This window comes from Buteo buteo, chromosome Z (genome assembly GCF_964188355.1).
Source record: "Buteo buteo chromosome Z, bButBut1.hap1.1, whole genome shotgun sequence".
In the NCBI taxonomy this organism is placed as follows: Eukaryota; Metazoa; Chordata; class Aves; order Accipitriformes; family Accipitridae; genus Buteo; species Buteo buteo.
This window is the reverse complement of record NC_134204.1, coordinates 87,809,299-87,829,149: the sequence shown is the minus strand read 5'-3', so window position 1 is coordinate 87,829,149 and position 19,851 is coordinate 87,809,299. Positions and strand designations below refer to the sequence as shown.

Genomic DNA, 19,851 nt, shown 5'->3' with positions numbered 1-19,851 from the left:
TGCTGTGAAAATCAAGTGAGAAATTATCTGTCTTCTGTCACTCAGGCATTCATTTGCATTGTGTTTGGTGTCAGAAAGAAAAACTGACATCTCTGCTGGGGCCATGTCTCTGTATTTCAGAGCGTGCACAAGCTCCCCGTGATGACAGAAAGAACCAGAGGGGGAAAGCAGACCCTGCTGACATGCTAAAGCCCCTGTCCAGGGGTGGCTGAAGCCTGGAGTCCAGCTGAAAACCTGGTCTTGCAGGCAGAAGGGATAAGATGCTGAGGTTTTGAGCGGCTCCGCCAGGAGCGCTCATCCACACAAGGGGTTTACACCAGGACAAGAGACTTCTCCATCTGTCAAAGGTGTTGCCACCTTGGCTGAAAGGGCCGGATCCGACCATCGCCTGGCAGAGCCGCTGGCCCAGTCCCAGCTGAGCCGTGGCCGGCCCCTGGCATGGTCTGATACGGTCACCAAGGATGGGGACACCAGCGGGATGCCGAGAAGATGCTGGTGTGGGAGGATGCTCCCTCAGCCATACAGATGCTTTCCTGCCCCTGTTCACACCTGCATTTGCAGGTAATTGAAGACTGCTTCCACGTCAGCAGCAGTGTACCTTTGTCAAGCTACCAAAATGCTTAATTTCCACACTTCACCATTTCTACACTGTAGCTGTGTTATTATAGCTCGTAACATTATATCTACTTCTGCTACTAGCTAAATTACTTGTGTAATTCCTGGAAGTAACTACACATTACATTATCATTATGAAGGCTGAAATCATAAAAAAGGCTAAAGTCGGGATGAAGCACGGAGTGGAATATTTTCATCTGAACCAAGCGCAACATTTCCACTACATAGTTTGGAGAACATCACCCCACAAGATACTTCTTGGCACTTTTTACACCAATTCGAGATGGAACCCTATTGTAAAGCTTGGTATTTTCTGTGAGACAGAAGTTTTCCTTTTTATCCCACCTGCGCTACCAGCTGCAGCAACGGGCACAGAGCGGCACCGCGTTAGGTGCCAGCGCCGAGGCTCTGTATCGGTATCGGTATCGGGCTCGGTATCGCCGGTGGTGCAGGTTCTTGCTGCCAGATCCACCCGGCGTCCCAACAGGCTGCGTGCCGGTGGCTGGTAGAGAGGGTGGACAACTCTGTGGCGGGGAGCCGGGAGAGGAAAGCGACAAATTCCTCATTGTCATTAATTGCAATGCCGTCTTCTGTGCAGATGAGTTGGGCAGTTGTCCTCCTGGTACAGGGAGATAAATCTCTCGTAATGCAGTTCCAATATGGTTGCTCTGTGGCACCACCTACCTTTGTTGTATTAAAGTTAAATACCTTTGTGTACAAAAGTTTAAAGTGCATAGCTAAAACCTATGTGCTTGCAATAATTGCAGATGTAAATCTTTTTGTCATCCTGCGAAGACTAGGTGAGGTATTTCATAAATATGTCAGAAGCAGCATTAAAATTTTATGGCAGGCAGCACGGGTCGAGAATAGTACAGTGACTTCACAGCAAGGTACGTCCACCTTAACCCACAACTCATTAGTCATTGATGGGATTTCTGTGCCTTGTAGCTTCTTGGAAATGAGGTAGTGTTACAAAAATCTGCATGTTACTGTTTTCTTAAAATATGACAACCTACTCAGAACCATTAAAAATAAAATTGTACATCTTTGAGCGGGTGCTAGTTAATATAAAGATAAAATAAGGGGGAAATACTGTCCAATCTGAATGATCATAAAATTATATACAACCTTCATTAGAAGTTAATTGGCAATCTTGATGGGACTGGGAACTTTGGAGAGACATTGTCTGAATGTGACCAAGTGCCTTCCAGCCACAACTGCTATAAACTTCCACTTGGCTGACATACAGGAAAAATTAGCCAGTGTACGAGCTAATTTCATTTTGAAATCACTTGTGTGAAAGGTCAGGTGATGGTTGCACCTAAACCATTTGCTGAAGGATTAATCAGTGACCACAGGACATTACAGACATGGGTGGGATGTGTTTTCGGTGAGTATAAGTGTACTGGTGGAAGGGGTCATAGGTGTAACTACACATAGGTGTAATAACCGAACTATTGATCCACTGGATTCTTACAACGGATTTACCAGTGGATTTACAAGCCCGTTTTCCCCTACATGTGTAAAGAGCATGCACACACCCGTGTCGGTGCATGTCTGTCTGTATGCGTGGGCTGTATTTCTGCACGTGCACCCTCGGTGCTCCCAGGAGGAAACTGCTGCCGGTGGCACGGTCCCCGACATCCCAGAAAAACACTGCCTGAGCCTGCTGGTGGTGGTAGGCTCCCCAGTATCCTTGTTGGTGGATCCGTGTGTGATACCCCACCTGCCAATGGAGCAGACCCCGTCCCCCTGCTCAGAGCTGGATTTTGCCCCCAGCATCACTTTGGCCATCCAGGCGGGTTGCTGTGATGGTGTCTGTAGGTGTTTGAACATCAAGGGTATAGGAAGCGTTCTGGGGTTCCAGCCAGCAGGTTGTTCCTCCCGCTTTTAGGAGAGAAATGAACTTTAACAAGCAAAAGGTATTTCACTGTTTGTTCAGATTTGTTCAAGGAATTTGTTGCAGGTGCTCAGCCACAGAAGAGACTGCTGCTTAAACTGCTGGCCAGGGTAATTAACAGTCACCATCGCATTTCCTGCATGTTCTTTCAGCGAGCAGTATGGGCACTGACTAATTAATTTTATGGCATTAACAGCACTACCTGGGATCCTGTGAGTGCCTGTGTACTCATGGTTGGCCGGACTGTTGCAGTACATCGCAGCTCCAGCGGCTTTGCCTTGGCTAGAGCTGAACAAAATTTTTGACATAGTTGTATTGTATTGTGTTTAAACAACACAGTTAGAGGGCTTAGTGCTCTAAGAACTTGCTGTTTTTCAGGTTTTTTCTCATTTAAAATCAAGAAGTGAAGATTGTGTTCTGTGTAAGGGAAGTTTTGCTTGAAAATAATTTGTGAGGGCTGTTCTTTTGCTGAAGTCCATCGCTTTCAATTTCATCCTCAAAAAAAAAGTGGGGGGAAAGTACTAATTGTACAGAAAGCATTTCCCCCTTTCCATTCATTAATGCTTTATTCACTTCTTTCCTGTGGGAATAGATAAATTGCTGGATACAATGTCAGGTAAGCGAGGGTCCGCAGACCGGGAGCAGCTCCCATTTTGATGCAGAGCTTCTCAGGCGTTTTGAAAAGCAGCTTCCTTTTTTTTCCAAACCGCTCATTGAAGAGGTTTTCCAAACCAGCATTTTTCAGCCCCCTTGGGAAACATTTCTTTTTCATTAAAGCTCCTGCCAGCCATAAACCACCCCAGCCCCAGCACTGTGCGAGGTCGGGTGATGCTGAACCTTCTCCCATCCTGCCGGCATCCTCCGCCAGCCGCCGGTGGGGTCCGGGGTGGGCAGCGGCCGTGTGCCGGGATGATGCTGGGCTCCGGGTGGGAGAGAATCCCCCAGGGACTCCTCCCAGCCCTCAGGGGCTCGGCAGCCATCCTGAAATGGAAGCCAGAGGCAGGCAGTGATTTCCAGACTGGGTACATCTTGGGGAAGCAGCGAGGACACGGTGCCCGCTCCGTGCCCGCTGCCCTGAACCGTGGCCGGCGGGCGATGCGATGTGAGGCTGCCGTCCCTGCCTCAGTCTGCTCGACCCATAATTCGTCCTGGTGCAGGTGCTGGTAATCCAGTCTTGACAAAATTTCCCAAGCCTGCCCTTCAAAGACTGGCCTATCAATCCTGCTTGGTTGTCCTGGGATTTTTAGTGGGTTATCACCATTTTCATTGAGATAAATGGGATAGAACACGGCGAGCTTTTGCTATATATAGTGTATTTTTCTGCTCGGCTTCTTCCCAGGGGGAACATTGTTTCTGAAATACATGTTTTGTTTCAGAAGGGCTGTACTTTGGTAATTTTTCCCTTTTTTTGCGCTTCTGTTTTTTGTAGCGCGTGGACTGCTCAGTCTAGAGCAGGCAGATTAATGGCCAGGTGTGCTTGGTCTGCGGAGCAGAAGGCAGAGTTATCAGTGTCCTTCCTCCTGTGGGACTTCTGTGGACAAGGAAAACACAAGGGACCAGGAGAAGACCTGGCAGATTACTGGTGGTCAACCTGTGGTGTGCCCTGGGTTTCTAGTCCCTCAGGTTAAATGTAGCTGATATTTACAGGTTAGAGCAGTATAAATCACTGATCCTGTTGTTTGCTGATGAACATTAAAATTGGAAGAAAGTCCAGGGTTCATTCAAAGGAAAAAAATGACAATAAAAATTACTTTGGACTTTACTTCAAAGATTCAATTTGTTTTCCCAGTTGAGGTTTTTGGATTCTTTTTGTAGCCTCACTGAACTCAGTTTGAAAACTTAGCATTGCTCTGAATTTAAAAGAAAAAGAAAATATTTGTTTGGAAAACATCTGATTTTTTAAAAAAATTTAAATCCAGGGCTCTTTTTAACTGAAGGATTTTGTCAAAATTGTCACAAATTTGCAAAAGTATGTTAGTGATGTGAAACTACTCTTTTGTGTGAAAGCAAGTTTTAACTGAAAGGTGTTTCCCAGCTCCCCCATTCATGGAGAAAACTTGTAAGGGAGTGAGTTTTGTGAGTCACAGAGGCTGCAGCTTTGCAGGCAGGGCTGCAGACCTCTCTCTCTCTCTCGCCCTGAGCCACTACAGCAGCTTGGTGATGAGAGGCAAATGTGCTTCACCAAGGGGAAAATACACCGTTGCTCTCCACAGAGAGGCCAGACCATTTTCCTTCTTTTTCTCAGGTCTCTCACACTTGTTTGTCACTCTGAGTTTATGTGGGATGCTGCCCAGGGCTGCTAGATCATGAAGCGATCTCTCGGGCGATGCTGGCAAACAGTGAGAAGCGACTTCTCCTGCTGTCCTTTGGTTCATATCTGCCTCCAGCCCAGGTGATGCCTGACCCTGTTGCACGCGTGATTTTTGTGTAATAGAGTTCAAGGCGGCATTTGGGTAGCTGCTGTCTCCCAGCGTTAGTCGGCGATATGCCAGCTGCTTGGGTTTGTTTGTGTGGTGTTTAGCCCTGTTCCCCATGCAGTCAAGCATATCTTAGCTACCAGGGTAATGATTGTTATTGGAATTCACTGAAGAAATTTATGATCCATGTGATTACTTCCACAAAAGAAAACGATTGAAAACAAATAAAAGTCATGAGAATGTTAATTTTAAAAAGTTACAGTAAGGTCCTTTGCCACAAGGGAAAGGTAGAGGCACCTCTAGCCCCCGCCGGGAGGTCGGGCTGGAAGGGAAGAGGGGTTCATCTGCAGGAGACCAACTTAGGTACAAGTACAGCAGAATGTTTTTAAACTTACCCAGGACCCCAGTGAGGAAAGGGCAAGGTGTTGCTGTTCTTGGCCAGACTAATATTTGTCCCACAACCTTCTGTTCTTGACCCTTACGCAGTTGCATTTATTGAACAACGTTTCTCCTGCCTTGTTTTAATTTTCTGCCAGATAGACGGGCTAAATAAGACACTGTCCTAAACCCAGAGCTTGGATAGCAAAAAGACCCATCTAATGGGGACTGGTGGAGAAGAAGAGTGGCTGGGACAAGTCCAGCAGGAAGGATGGCACAGCCGTGGGGTTGTGGTCACTCTCCCCATCGGGTGCCAGCGGCTCTTGCCGGCACTTGCCGGGAGCTGTGGTATGGTGGTCGCAGGGAGGAGGGCGTGCTGTATCACCTGCACATTGCGTCATCTGCACGTTGTATTACCTGCAGCCATCGTACGGATACAAGCATTCGCTCCTGTGGTCCAGATGCCTTCTCCCCGTCCCAAATGTGTATTCAAAAACCTGATACCTGAGAAAACGCAGTGAAAAGTGTCCAAACATGTGTCCGCCTTCACATAGCCGGCTCTGGCTGAGCTGTTCTGCCTCTGGAGCTTCTGATTCATGGGGTCTTCTGTGGTTCTAGGGACAGCAGCAACGTGTTGAACTTGGAAGTGACGTATAAAACTTCTTTGTTGAGTATTTGTTCAAATTTCGCTTTTCAGTCCAAAAGTACCAGCAGCCGGGTAACAAGCGTGTTCCGCGTTTGACTGGGCTGCTGGTTTCAAGCAAGTGCCGCACGGTCCTAAAAAGACAAGGCTAAAGGACACATTCATTACTGCTGTGCTACCTAATGGGACCACAGCCGGGTGCTCTGCGGGGTGAACTGCAGTAGTGCAGTGATGGTCAGGCTTTCTCCATCCTGGGAGATTTCAACACCTTGGCTGGACATGGCCTATGTCAAAGCTGGACCTGCTTTGAGCATCTGCCCCATGCCTCTGCCTTTCAGCAGGGGAGGAAGGTTTTCAGCACCCTCCTGCCCCGAGTCCAGCACCGGTGCACAGAGGTACCTGCATCGTCTGCAGGGGCAGTTGTCTAAAGCCTTGGCAGTTCGAAAGACACCATGAAATCTCTTTCTTCATCTCTAGGTTCTTGAGATTTTTAAGCTCACACTTTTCAGTTTCTCTGCACACCAGAAAGGAAACTTGCAGGAGGCTTACCTTAAAACCAAACAGACTGGTAAACATGAGATGATAATCCCCAGAGAAAACGCCGCAGAACGGACAAGGCAGTGCTGCAGAACGGATAACGCCGTTTTGCCTGCAGTAGAGGGTCGATCCGCCACCATCAGACTCTGTTTGCTCCACGGGCAAGGGGACTGTGCCTCTGTCCCGCCGTCTCAGGGTGAGGTGCATCCCCCAGGGCTTGCTGCTGCCTTGTAGCAGCAGTGTTCCTGGGAATCCTTCTTCCCTCCTCCCCTGCACCTTCCCCTCTGGGGGTGACGGAAGGGTCTGACCCCTCTTGGGCTACAGCTGCATAAAGCATCGTGGTAGCGTGGAGTCAGGTCTGCAGCGAGAGGTGGTGCTAACTCTGGCAGAAGCCCTTGGTTTGGTGTCTTTGTGTCTCGGCGATGCGAGAATTATTAAGGAGGGGGCTTACCATTTCACATGAAGGAGGGATAGGTCCGATGGCCACCCTTTCCTCGCGGCGCGGGCAGGCACCGTGCACACATGTGCAACACGCTGCATGTGTGCGCGTCCCCGGGTGGCTGATTCGTTGTGTTTTTGAATGGGGCGAGGGCTGGCCGCTAAGCAGTGCTGTCAAGAAGTGTAGCTGATGGACCTTGGAATATCTGGTGGAAACCACGAGGCATTCATGCAGCGTTCATTCATCTAGCTTAGTTTCACTTATGGCTGGACCATTTGTCTGCCCAAGTGCTGTGATGGTAGTAGCAGGGCTTGAGACTTTCTCCCCCACTTCTCCTTTTCCCCTCCCGTCTCTTGTATTCCTTTTCTCTCATTTTCCTTCCTGCCCCCCTTCTCTCTCTCTCTTTTTTTTTTTTTTTCCCCTGCAAGGCTGATGGATATGCAGAGTATGTTAAGAAGCAAGCAATACTGTCACTGAGCTGATGGTGCTCAGTGACTCCTCGAGCTCCTGGCTGGTCTGTACTGCAGGAGCTTGACACCCTGACCACTGAGGCATAAAAAACAGAGAATTGGAAGCCTCAGCCTGACAGGCACCGGAGCATCCCCCAGAGAGGGTCCACGATGTGTGTCTGTGTGTGAGTGTGGGGAGGAGGGCAGTGGGGATGGTGGGGGAGGAGAGCAAGGCAGGAGAGGATGAAACAATGAAATGTCAGCCCGTTCCCACCCGCAGCCCTGCTGCAGCGCTGATGAGCATTTAGAAAGCGCTGCCGCCTGCTCAGCGGCGTGCACGGCGTTGGTGCGGGACGGACCGGGTCTGTGCAGCCTCAGGAGGATGGGAGAGGGGAGCGGCGGGTGCGGAAGGGAGGGAGGGAGAGCGGTGGGACAGCTGAAAATGAGGGGTTGTCCTGCCCTCGGATGGGTGCACGTGCCCTCCCTCAGGGCGCAGCTCTCGCAGGCGTGCGGCAGACCACCAAGGGCTTTGTTTGAAGCCTGGGGTGCTACTGGTGCATGGAGGAGCTGGGGAGGCTTCTCTGCACACCCTGTGCGAACAGCCCGCCGTGGGGATCAGGGTCTGTCCCGCTGTCCTGACCACCTCGTCCCTCTGTCCGTGCACTGCGCAGCTCCAGAGGAGGATGTGGCAGCGATGCTCGCTCCCTTTGGCTTTTGCGCGTCGTCTTGGTCAGGCAGCACAACTGTTGTGTGCAACTACAACAGGGCTAAATCTACATTTCTTGCTGCCCTGGGGAAAGGGAGAAATGAAGCTACGGGTGAAGGTGGTGGGCGAGCCTCTCCCCACAAAAGAGGCACCCACGAGATGCAGGGACTTCTGTGCAGCACACACTGGAAGGAGGACCTGGCCATGAGCCTTCAAGGACTGGGAAAGTTCCTATCACTCACCCGTGAAGTTACCAGCCAGTTTGCTGCCCACGTGCTTTGCAGGCTTGGGTGAACGCCGTTAGGGCAGAGCTGGGTCAGAGGCTTGCTGGAAACTGAGGGGCTTTGGGAACAGGAGGCAAGCAGGGAGGGCTCTGGCTGAGCAGACAGCCTCGGCTGCGGTAGTGAGGAGGCAGAAGAAGGGACCAACAGGAGCTGCTGTGTCCTGCAGGAGGGAGCTTGCTCCCTGGCTGGCAGAAGGCAATGGGGATGCCTTTGCCAGTGGCCCTGGCACCTTGGGTGGCTCCTGACATCTCTTCTGGCTTTGCCGTCCTCACCATGCCTCACTCTTTTAGAGTGAGCACTGTGACAGAGGTAACCTTCAGGTACTGAAGTCATCTATCATCCCTAAGGATAGGGAGCAGAGAGGAAATGTCGATGTGATGTACTTCACCAGGAAGAAAGGTTTGGAAACAGCTCCGTTTTCCATGGCTCGTGGTGAATTAATGCCATTCCTTAGAGGCAGTAATGAAAACCTGCTCTGGGCTTGTGAAGAAATGTGGTCAACACAGCAAGGCATGCGGAGCGTGGGAGCGCTTGCTGCTGCTGGCTTCAGACCTCGTCTCGTTGCCTTGTCCGTGGGTGCTTGGTCGGTGGGGGAAAGAGCAGGTCGAGGCTGGTGGGTGCAGTCCTATGGGTCTGAAGGGCTGTGAGAAACAGGGAAGGGGTTTTAATGGAGACCCCCTGGAGCGGACCAGTGATGGGCAGCTCTTGCTGTCAGCACATTCAGCGTGTTTACTGGCATCCTTTGGTGTAGGCTGAGAGGCAGGCCGTTTTTACTGAAGCAGCATCATGTGGAGACCAGGCTACCCTGGACCTGACTCTATATTTTGACACCAACCTGTGTTACTTCTGTATTGGCAGAAAATACCTTTGCAGGCGGCCACAGCGGCTGCCAGGACCACACAGCTATCGCAGCCCACTGTGGCTGGCGGCACGACCCTGCTGGTCACCAGAGCATCATCCCCTCTCCTCTGGGGCCAGTGGGTCAGCAACTTGCCTAAACTATGTCCTGAGCGAGGAGACCACTCATGGGCCAGGGGACCCAGACGTGGTTCCCTGGGCAGGTCTGTGGGTCATGGGGCCAGGGGTGCTGAGCCCGGGGAGCTGGAGACGTGGTGTCAGGGGTCTGCTGCTCAGCTGGGGTAAAGGCAGCATCCCCTGGGTACGGGGCGGGGGGGCTACACCAGCGCCGAGGACCAGAACAGGCGAAGGTCGTGGTGAGCATCTGCTGCTGCAGCCTGGCAGCCCTCTCCTCTTGCCGTAGGAAACTACTCTTTCTCCTGCCGTGCTGTGTTGTGTGTGCATATATTTGTGTATGGGAGAGGGAGAAGGAGAGGAGGAACTGAGGAGGAGAGCAGGAAACTGTCATTCGTGGAAAATTTCCGAATAAACCCACAGCAGTGTTGGTATTTGCACGGTGGCGGAGCCGGGTGCCCTGCCCAGGGTCAGAGTCCCATGGTGCAAGGCTCTGTCCTGAAGAGCTTGCAGCTGAAGTATGAAACAGGAGGTGACATGTGAAGAGAGCAAACAGATGGGGGAAGCGGGAGCTGGTGAGGAGGTAAATAGCAGTAACTCGTTGAGCCTTTTTTGTGCCTTTGTCTGGAGGGTTTCAAAGCCATCTGAAACTGATGCTAGCATCCCTCTCCTTGGGTTGCAGTGACGGATGGACGTCTGGGACCAAGACCATGTTCTCCCGGAGAGCCTGGAAGGGTACCCAGTGTCTAGAAGATTAGCTGGTTCATCTTCTCCTGCCAGCAGAGAGCCTGTCTAAGCAGCCCCATCCTCATATTGTGTTTCTTGCCCTGAGTGCTGTAGGACCATAGGGGCAAGGGCCAGCCCCATTAGTGTGTCCCAGAGTCCTCTCCATCCCTCCTTGCTGTCTTGCTCTGCCAGCATGGGCTGCCTGAGAAAATCCCACCAGCTCAGCAGGCCTGGGCCACAGCATGAAAAGAACATGTAAAAGATGGCTGCACCCATTTATTTAATAATAAGCCCACCCATATTACCCTTCCTCAAAGAGGGTGGCCAGCAGTGCTTTTACTAAGGCCGTCACTGGAGCACAGCACGCACTGAACACCTCCTTTCCCCCCCAACAGTAACTGCAGTCTCAAATCAAATGATCTTTTTTTTTTTTGTCTTTTTTCTTTTTAACTTAGGGAGCGAGTTTTCTGGGAGCCCATACAGCCACCCACAATATTCAACGTACAACGACTCCTGGAGGTTTCCCAACCCTGGACTCTTGGGTAAGTTGCCATCCCCACCTCGGGGACTCAGTGCAAGCTGTGCCTTGTTTGCAGTCCGGCAGCGATCGTCCACTGCTGGGGTGGGCAGGATGCGTGTCCTGGCATGGTCCTGAGTCCCCGTGCTCGGTCCCCGTGCGGGACTGCAGGTCTCCAATGGGGCGCACAAATGATCTTGGTTCCCTTCACCAGCAAGAACCCCCTGCCCAAACTTGTTGTCTTCCTGTTCCTGCCCCATAAAATCCTTCCAGAGACAAGAGGTGTTGTCGGAAGGCAGAATCCCCATTTTTTTGGGGGTAAGGAATCCTGTTCAGACAAAACTTGGGGTGCTATGGCCGCATGTGAGCCCCATCGTTTTGCAAGCTGTTGTTTCTTGCTTGTTAAAGGACTTTGCATTTCTCCCCAACCTTGCATTGCGTTTGCTCCCAGTTCTGCGTTTGCCCGATCCATCCCTTCTCTGCAAGGGACCGCTGTGCCCGCGCAGCCTCACTGACACCAGCACGGTCCCTACAAGCGGTGGGGGGCAGGAGCCCCGTAGCTCATGCAGGATCATGGCCCTCATGTGAAGGATAAACATAATCCATTTTACACCACTGTCAAAAGCTGGCCCACTTTGACCTTATATACATGTAGCATGCAGTAATTAGAATTTTTCCCTGCATAATTTGCATGGATGAGGTAAGTAAAATACCAATTAATTGTCATCTCTCAACACAGGAGTAGCATGCCTTAGAGATTTCCAGATTTATGGATGACAGGGCTGTTATATGTGACCTCCAGCAGCGAAATAATTTTGAATTTTTGTCATACTTTTTTCATCCAGTTTCTTTGTTTTAAGTAATTGAGTCCCCATGTAATTGAGCCACCCAGGCTGTATTCATCATGGTTCTTGTCCTTAAACAAATCCTCGGGGAGCAATAGACAGCCTCTGCCTCTCATGCCATGGTGCTGGTATAATGCTGCTATTTGCCGTGCCACATTTAAGGGTTTGTTAGCGCTTCCATCATAAATCAGCGGACAGATCTCCAGCTAATATGGATGGGCATAGCTGCACAAAGCCAGGGGAGTCCCTGCGCTTAAACCCGCAGTTTCCATGGCCACAGCCGGCAGTGCCTGCGGGATTTTGGCTTGGCCGTGTGGGGAAGCTGCTGTAGTCAGGGGGAAGAGCGTGCGCCGTGCTTTCTTCATTTCTAATTTTCCAACTCCTTCGGAAGCAGGAGAGCTGCTTTAGCAAAGGTCTGCTGCATGGACAGGCCTGGGAAGCCAGGTTTTGGGTGGCTTTTCAAATTTTGCTTGCAAACCAGTAAAGAAACTGGCATGGTATTAAAAATAAATTAAAAACCCAGCCCCAACCCTGCCCTGTGCCATGGAGAGAGGGGTTTTGGTGAGGCTCCTGGGCTGCTCACTGTGGGTGCGCACCTCCACAGGGGAGGACATACACACCAGAGCCGCACCGGAGCCGGTCCGGATCCACGCTGAAAGCCATCCTGGAGCTCCATGCTGCTCCTCAGGGTTTGATCGTGGCCCTTCCAGCCTGGCAGCAGCAGGTTGTGCCCACGACCTCCTTGGCTCTTCGTTTGGGAGGATGGGCTCGTATATGCTCCGAGCGTGCTGGCCGGGGTGCAGGGCAGGGTACGTCCCCATGGTGCCCCAAAACCGGTGGAGATAGGCAGGTCTGGCTCAGAAGAAGACTTTAAAACAGAGGCTGGTCGGGAGCCAGCTGCTTGCTGCCAGGACATCTTTTGCCTGTGTCACTCCCTTTTTTCACTGTTCTTCCTCTTTTTCTTGTTTCCTTTTCGGATGATACATTTTGGGGGCAAATTCCGCTTCATCTTTGACTGTGTTGGAGGTGTGCCGTATGAAAGGATGGCGTGCTCCCTGCGGCAAGGCTCGTGTCTCAGGCTGGCGAGGATTTCTACAGCAGCACTGACTCAGCAGCATGCTATGAACATGTGTTTAAATGAGGCAAGGACAAAAAGATTTGGATGCTACCATTTTCCTTCAGAAACTGCAGCTTTATTGAAATGGAAATGTTTCACAGTATAATGACAACTATGCTGGCATTTTTTGCTAGTGGGAGTTGTTAAAATGTATAATCTCGGCTTCCTTGGTTTTTATCCTCTTCAAAGTACTTTGTTTTGGTATTTTCAAAATCTTATGTTCCAGTAAACACAGACTCAGTCACTGCAAAGATAACTTTATATTGCTTTGAGTGTGCAATCACACACTGATTTGGAGGTATGAGGCTGGAGGTTTTGATGCATGAAAAAGAATAAGAAATTGGAATTTTTGCTCTGCAGCAAGTCCTAAGGATGAACTTACCATTCCAGTTCAGCCTCATCACAAAACGGGAAGTGCTGGACTTGCCTGGATGGGGAATCCCCTTGTCTGACCTCTGGTAGTTTTAAAATACCTGTTCTGCTCTGTTCCCGTCATTGCTGCAGGAATTGCGGAGCTGGTTGAGAGCGGGTGTAGCCTGTACCTCCCTGTGCTGCTCGAATGCCCCATGGGCACCATGTAGGAGCTGGGCACTGAGGTCTCAGTGAGCCGAACCTTTGGATTCCCTTTCATTTCAAGCCTCTCTGTCAGAAAAGCCCCAAAAGCAAAATGGTGTTCGGTTTGGAAAGGCACTTATTAGAAGTCAACATCGTATGGCATAGGGCATTTGCAAAGGTCCGTGACCCAACACCGAGGTGGGGAAGCCCAGCCTTCGTGCCTGTGGTACACAGCGCTGGAGGGCAAGGGCAGGGAGCTGGTGCTCCAAGAGACACTGGACGGTCTCTTGTTCCCTGCAGAGATCCTGCTTATCCACAGCTCTGCCTTTGTCCCTTGGAGCCTGGTTTTGCGCTCCCTTCTCCCTAGGTGCGCGCTAACCCCACTGGCAATTCGGGACAAGGAGGAATCCGTGGCAGAGCCTTAAAATCCTGCTCCAAGTCTCCTTGCACACCGAGAAGGCTCTGTGTGATGAGCCTGAGCACCCACAGTGGAGAGGAGGTCAATTTAAACTATATCCAGGATGCTTCCACTCTTCTCAGGAGTATACGTGAGTGCGTTTAGTAATTCTCTCCTGAGAGCGAGCGCTGGCAGTATCAGCCTCAAAGCAGAAACCTTGACAAAATTAATCAGGACTGGTACATGGCCTGACACAGTTTGTTTTACTAAGTCCCGCTCCCTTCACTGAGATGAAAGTGTAATACTGTAAGCACTTAACAGCACCTACGTTCAATTAATTCCCTGTACTGGCAAGGAAGAATTGCACTGCAGCAATCACACCAGGCTGAGACCTGTGAAAGAGGAGCTAAGAGGAGAGATGCTGTGATTTGCAAGTGGCAGGAATAAAGAATACTTGGGATGAAAAATTATTTTGCGGGGAATTAAAGAGAATAGGAACAGAAAGAGGTGAGAACAGTGAAAAGGCTTTGGTCATTAGTCCCTGGTCCTTGTCCTGTGAGTGTGGAGCAGCACTGAGAGGAATGAGCCAGGGTCTCCATGGGAAGGCAGGACCATGCTCTTGGTCCGCAGGTGATGGTGATCAGCAGAGGACTGGCTGCTCCCCATCACCCCTGTGCCTGCTCTGCCCTTGCTCTGGTGCTCTCCACTCCTCTGCACCGGGCAACCCACCCATGTCTGCCCCAGCTGGCGTGGGAACTGATGCAAACGGGTGACCACGCTCCCTCCTCTCTGGGGCAGTCCCAAATGCCGTGCCCCATAGGTCTTGTGGAAGGGGAGACAACCGAGCTGCAGCCCTCCGGAGTGGTCAACAGAATTAGGAGCAGAAGAGATGATGATGATGAAGATCTGTGGCATCTTCTTGCTCTCCCATCCTGTCTTCAGCCCCGGTGGCACCCACACTGAGCTCCATGGCAGAGGCATGACAGCTTTTGCTGCGTGGGGTGGCTCAGTCCTGCCCCGACTGTGGTCGGAGTGAGGACAGACCCTGAGTTTTCCCAGAGGGATATGCTGGCAAGAGGATGCAAACCCTGGCTATTCCTGTGGCATCTGGCTCGGTGGCTCTAGCAGGCGTCCCCATCTCAAAGCCAGAAGAGGAGGTGGAGAAAAGGGCATCTTTTTTTCATTATTTTTTTTTCCCCCCCCGCTGTGCTGTGAATGACCTGCAGTTGGTACAGTACAGGGATGCACACGCACGAGCACACGCGGAAGCAAGCACGTGCGCGCCTGGGGCTCGGTCCATCACTGTCAGCGCGTCCTGGCACGCGCCAGCCTAGAGTCAGTTCAACGCGCGCGCGCTGGGAGCGGATAACAGCAACGCCGTCTAATGAAGAGAAACGATTCAATTTCGTGCTGGCTTGTTGCAATAACTTCTTTACCGTTTTTGCTCGTCGCATCCGGCTTGGCGCTGCTCGCGGCAGGTTTCGTTTGACGCGGTGTCCCCGCTCCCACCCGGACGCGGTCCCTGCGCGCTGGTTCGGAGGGTTTACCTGCACCGTTGCCGTGCTGCGGCTACCGGTGCTGGCATGGTGTTGTGCAAGGGCAGGGCTTGGAGACGGTGAATTAGGATTAGATTCAGTTCTTCTGTGGGCTTCTGTGAAAAGATTTGAGAACAAGTAGGTGCCAGAAATGACTGTGTCAAGAAATAAATTGATGGTAGTATGAATTAGAAAGCAAAAACGACAGAAGGACAGACAAGTCTGTTCTGGATGGGGGCACGGTGACAGGGAGGAAGAGTGAATGCTTTGTGATGTGATATTTTCATTTTTCACTTTAAATACAAGCTTTTTTGATTTCGCTGCTGAAAGGCAAATTGGAAAAATCAAACTTGAGGGAAGTGTAAGGCTTTTGGAAAGCATGAGAGAAATATTAGGCTTTGGTAGCTGCACTGAGTCAGAACAGCGGTGGAAGAAGAGGGAGGGCGAGAGTGAAGGACCTGACCCCAAAAAGACCCCCTTTACCCCCAGACTTTGGGAAGCGCTGCATCTGGCTCCAGTGGGACCCACGCGTTGCTCCGTAGATCAGGGTGAAATTGTTTGGTGCCGCTGGATCCCTTCCCTGGATTTTCCATCCCTCTGCCTGAGCTGAGCTGCTGTGGCCGGTGCTGGTGCTGGCAGGGACCAGGGTCTCCACTGGTGGTCACACCTGGGAGCTGGGCACCACCACCCACTGCTCCCCATCGACCTCCTGGTGCTGCAGTGCGTGAGGACAGCAATTCCACCCAGCTCTGCGCGGGCCTGCGAGGTGTTTTGCCCCAAGGGGCTGCCTGCCCCACAGCGGGAGATGATCCCCGAGGACTCCCGGACAGCAGGAGTGGCCGTGAAGGGACATGGATGGACAAATTCAGCACCCCCAAGAGTGCGGCCCCCAGTTCACTGGCTACAGAGAACGTCCCCAAAACACCAGCTAGACAGGGCATGCACATTTCGAAGTCTGGTGAGCTGTTCAGTTTGCCTTTGCTCCTTCAAGACTGCCTCATTTGGCCAGGGAAGGCTCCCGTGTTTTTAATTGCTTGTGTTTGGCTGGCATACACAATATACAGCAGTTTAGTTTAAGCTACCCCTGAGAACAGCGTTCGCTGTCCTTGTGAATCTTTCCAGTATTCTTCTCCATGAGATATGGTTCCTGAGACTGGGGCTTGTTAACCTGATATCAGTTATCTGGAAGAGGAGCATCCATCCAGCCCAGGACAGCGGTTGTGGTGCCCTCAGCAGATAACGCAAGGCTGTCAGCTCTGCACTTATGCAAGTGTAAATGCAATGATGACCCTCTGAAGGGATCTGCTTTGCCTCCGTTGATTATGGCTTAAAATACTTACCTTTTGGTCAATAAACCTAGGTGAGATGGGCTCCTGCCTAAAAGTTCTGCAAACATTTTTGCAAATAATGCTGCTTAGCCTGGCCAGTGATTTCACTGACTGGCTTGAATTACTCTTGTGTATGGTAAAGACTACCCTGCTAGACAGCTGGGACCACAGTCCTGAAGCTTGGTTTATCATCTTTAGCCCAGCCCTTTGCAGTGGATTTACATGATATTTAAGTTGGGATATCTGGGGTGCTGAGGGTGGTGCTGAGGACAATGCGGACCCCTGCCGCCGACAAGCTCCCGTGCTGCCGCAGCAATGACTGATGCAGATGCCACGTTCCCATAGCCAAACCCCGTTGTTTCTGACCCATTGGGGCTGTAGCAGCAGAGCATCACATGCTGTGGTAGGACTCTGATCACGAGAAAGAAGTTTATTCTCCATCACTGTGCCAAGGAGCGCATTGCACGTACCGTGCAATTGCAGATGTTGGCTGAGCTCTGTTTTTCAGACGTGTTGGCTTGTGCTCCCTTGGAAAGGAGAGGCAGGAGGCTGACGATGAAGCCTGCGCTGATTTCCTGATGTGGCGCTCAGGACGAAAGCAGCCTAGAAGAAACAGGTGGGCTTGCCTGTGAGATGGATCCTGGTGGATCCACAACAGCGAGGTAGGGTGGAAGAGCCCATCCTTTCAGGAGGTGTTTCGGTTGGTGGGGCTGTCTCCTTGGAATGTCCTCTTGGGCAGCATGGCTTATTTCACCAGCCCTGGAAACCTCTCCAGGCAGCTCACCAAGGCCAGTTTGGAGAGAAAGGTGGAGTAAGCCCTCCACGTTGCAATTATACCTCCACCTTGGACTGATGGTTAACAGTAAACGTCTGTGGGCTTCCCTGTAAGGCTGGTGACTCGATTCTCACTCTGCGCTTGGGCTCTTGAACCAGCAGCCCTCGAGTAATCACTCAGGTCATTTTGGGGTGAACAGCAAAGTCTTCAGCGGAGGCTGTGGAAGAGGAGGGGAGGCCAGGAGGTTCTCCATCCTCCCAGGTGGAGGTTCCTTGGCTCAGCAGAGAGCAGGCGACCAGCAGCACAGCGCATGCCAGCTGGGTTCTCCTTCCTCCTCCAGAAGATGTGCCGGGCCCGTGGTGGTGGAACAGCCAGGGCACTGCCATGCTCAGCCCGTGCCCAGGCGATGAGCAGCCATTGGACCTGCTGGAGCGAGGTTTGCTGGAGTCTGGGGTGGGAAGCGAGCGGCCGAAACTGCACCTTTGGCTTTGCTGCCATGGATGCTTTGCTGAGCCCCACTGAGTTCTGGTGGCACCACCTTCTCCTGGCCCGCTCCTCTGCCTCACTGAAGCTGCAGAAGTTACCCTTTCTGTGACAAGTCACGTCCCCAGCCGTGAAGACCCTTGATGGCGTCTGCTGGGCTGCTGTCCCAAGTAGGGTAAAGGCAGGGAGTTCAGGATGGATGGCAGCTCTTGGATGGGGTCACTTGTGAGACCAGACCCCACAGCCCACCCTGCTCCAGAGCTGTTCTTCACGTTGGCTCTTCGTCGCTCGTCCAAAGCTGCCTGGGGGTCTCAGACGCACGTGTCCAAGTGCGAGTCCTTCCAAGGGGCTTCTTCCACACTGCAGCATGCCCTGCACCTCATGCATGTGAAACTGCTGGCCACTTGGAGACCAAACTGGTAGCGCCTTGAAATTTTTTTTGCCCGACTCTTTTGTTACACCAAATCAGAGTTGGTTTCCTCTCCGGTGCACTTGGAAGGTATTTAATAGCTGGTGCTGTCTGGACGGATTGGTGTCTCTCTGGATGCATCTGAAGTCAAAGACTCTCCTTCATCCAAGCAAATGGTCCAGCCTCTAGGTGGTCCTGTGGTGATCACCCAATCTACCAGCACTTAGCCCTGCAAGGCAGGAAAGTCATTGCCAATATTTTTCAGGCCTTGTCTTGGTAGATGAGTGCCTCAGCATTCATCGATCTGCAAAGCTTTAAGCCTTGCCTGCATAGTTCATTCAGGTGTGTAACACATGTACTCAGTCAAAAAATAGACCATCAATTTGATCAGTTTGAGGCTTAAGTGTACATTTCAAAAGCTGTGATATGGAGTATCACATACTTCGTTGGATGAGGCATTATTTGCTGGAGGTAGTTGTAAACTGCTTTTGGAGTTCAAATTTGTTGCCAAGTGAAAGTCACCAGTATTTTCTGAAGACCATTTCTCCCTTCAGCAAATGTATTTGATGCCAAAGGACCTTCCCTGGCCAGGCAGAGGCCAGCGCAGTGTTGTGATCCTGAAGCAGATCTGGTTGCACAAACTTGGTGTTTCTCTCTGGAGCTCCAAGGTCACTGCCAGAGCTAAGCAAAATCCAGGGGGTTATTCCCTGATAGAGGTAGTTTGAGAAGAGGGGGAATTGTTGAGTCGAGTGAAGTGTGTTGAATGCTTTGGGGTTCAACCTCCTCCTCCTCCTCCCAAAAGGAGGGGAAAAAATAAATCAGAGAAGTCAGAGTGTGGTATTGTGTTGGGGCTGGAACATTTTGTCCTTCCATTCTGAAAAGTAATCCACTCTTTTGGTGAAGTAAATGAAACTAATGTTTTGAGTGGAGGAGGGGAACCAGGTGCGCTACGGCCGGCAGAAATGCAAAGCAGCGATAGCCCCGTTCTCACGCAGAATGCACGAACGCGGTTTTTATTCTAATTAGCCGGCCTCTCTTGCCGTGAGCCTGAGCTCCGGCTGGAGAGCTCTCCGCCGCCCGCGCCGGCGCGCCGCGAGCTGGCACCTTTCCACCTTTGTCTTCTTCACGGTTGCCCCTTCTCTCGCAGGCTCCCCGTACTACTACAGCGCTGCAGCCCGTGGGGCAGCCCCGCCAGCGGCCGCCGCTGCCTACGACCGCCACTGACGCCGGAGCCCAAGGCACCGGCGACGCCTGCATGCACCGCCTGCAACAACCGCGCCGAGCCACCTTGCCGCAACCACGCCAGCCACACCGCAAGGGAAGGAGGAAGTACCTAGTAGGCACACGCTAACCGAAATTTTGCTCTTTAAGCTTGGTGAACTGATTATTGTTGTGTTCTTAAGTCTGGTCGCGTTGACTGGGTCTCAAATCAAACAAAGAAACGGGAGGAAGCGGTTCTCCTGACGCTCTGTGTGATCAAACGCGCGCAGTAGCTTCGTGTATTTTGCAGCCGGCTGGCTACTGCTTTAATCGCCTGTGGGTGCCACGGCTGTATCTGGGGATAAGGAAGAGGTGTGAGCAGCCCCCCTTGGGGCAGCTTCCTCTTGCTGCACACTGAAACAGGCTGTGAGACTCAAGGCAATTTTCCTTTTTTTTTTTTTTTTTTTTTTTTTTTTTTTTTTTGGTGGCAAAGAAAAAAATCAGTCTGCTCGATTTTACACAAGCACCACTGTAAATACTTGCTTGTTTGTATTACTATAAGAGTGGCTTAAGCATAAGCAGCAACATTGTACAAATGTGAACTCAAAACACATCTGAAAATGT

General features: G+C 51.4%; 1 protein-coding gene across 7 annotated transcripts in view; it reads left to right on the top strand.

Annotated features, from left to right (window-relative positions):
• PAX5 (paired box 5) overlaps positions 1 to 19,251 on the top strand; it is a 135,093-nt gene extending 115,842 nt beyond the window's left edge. For all 7 annotated transcript variants that reach the window (XM_075019476.1, XM_075019475.1, XM_075019472.1 and 4 more), the window contains 2 exons: positions 10,522 to 10,608; positions 19,175 to 19,251. In XM_075019476.1, coding sequence (XP_074875577.1) covers positions 10,522 to 10,608; positions 19,175 to 19,251 — 164 coding nt within the window. The remainder of the gene's footprint in view (positions 1 to 10,521; positions 10,609 to 19,174) is intronic.
• The last annotated feature ends 600 nt before the right edge of the window (positions 19,252 to 19,851 follow it).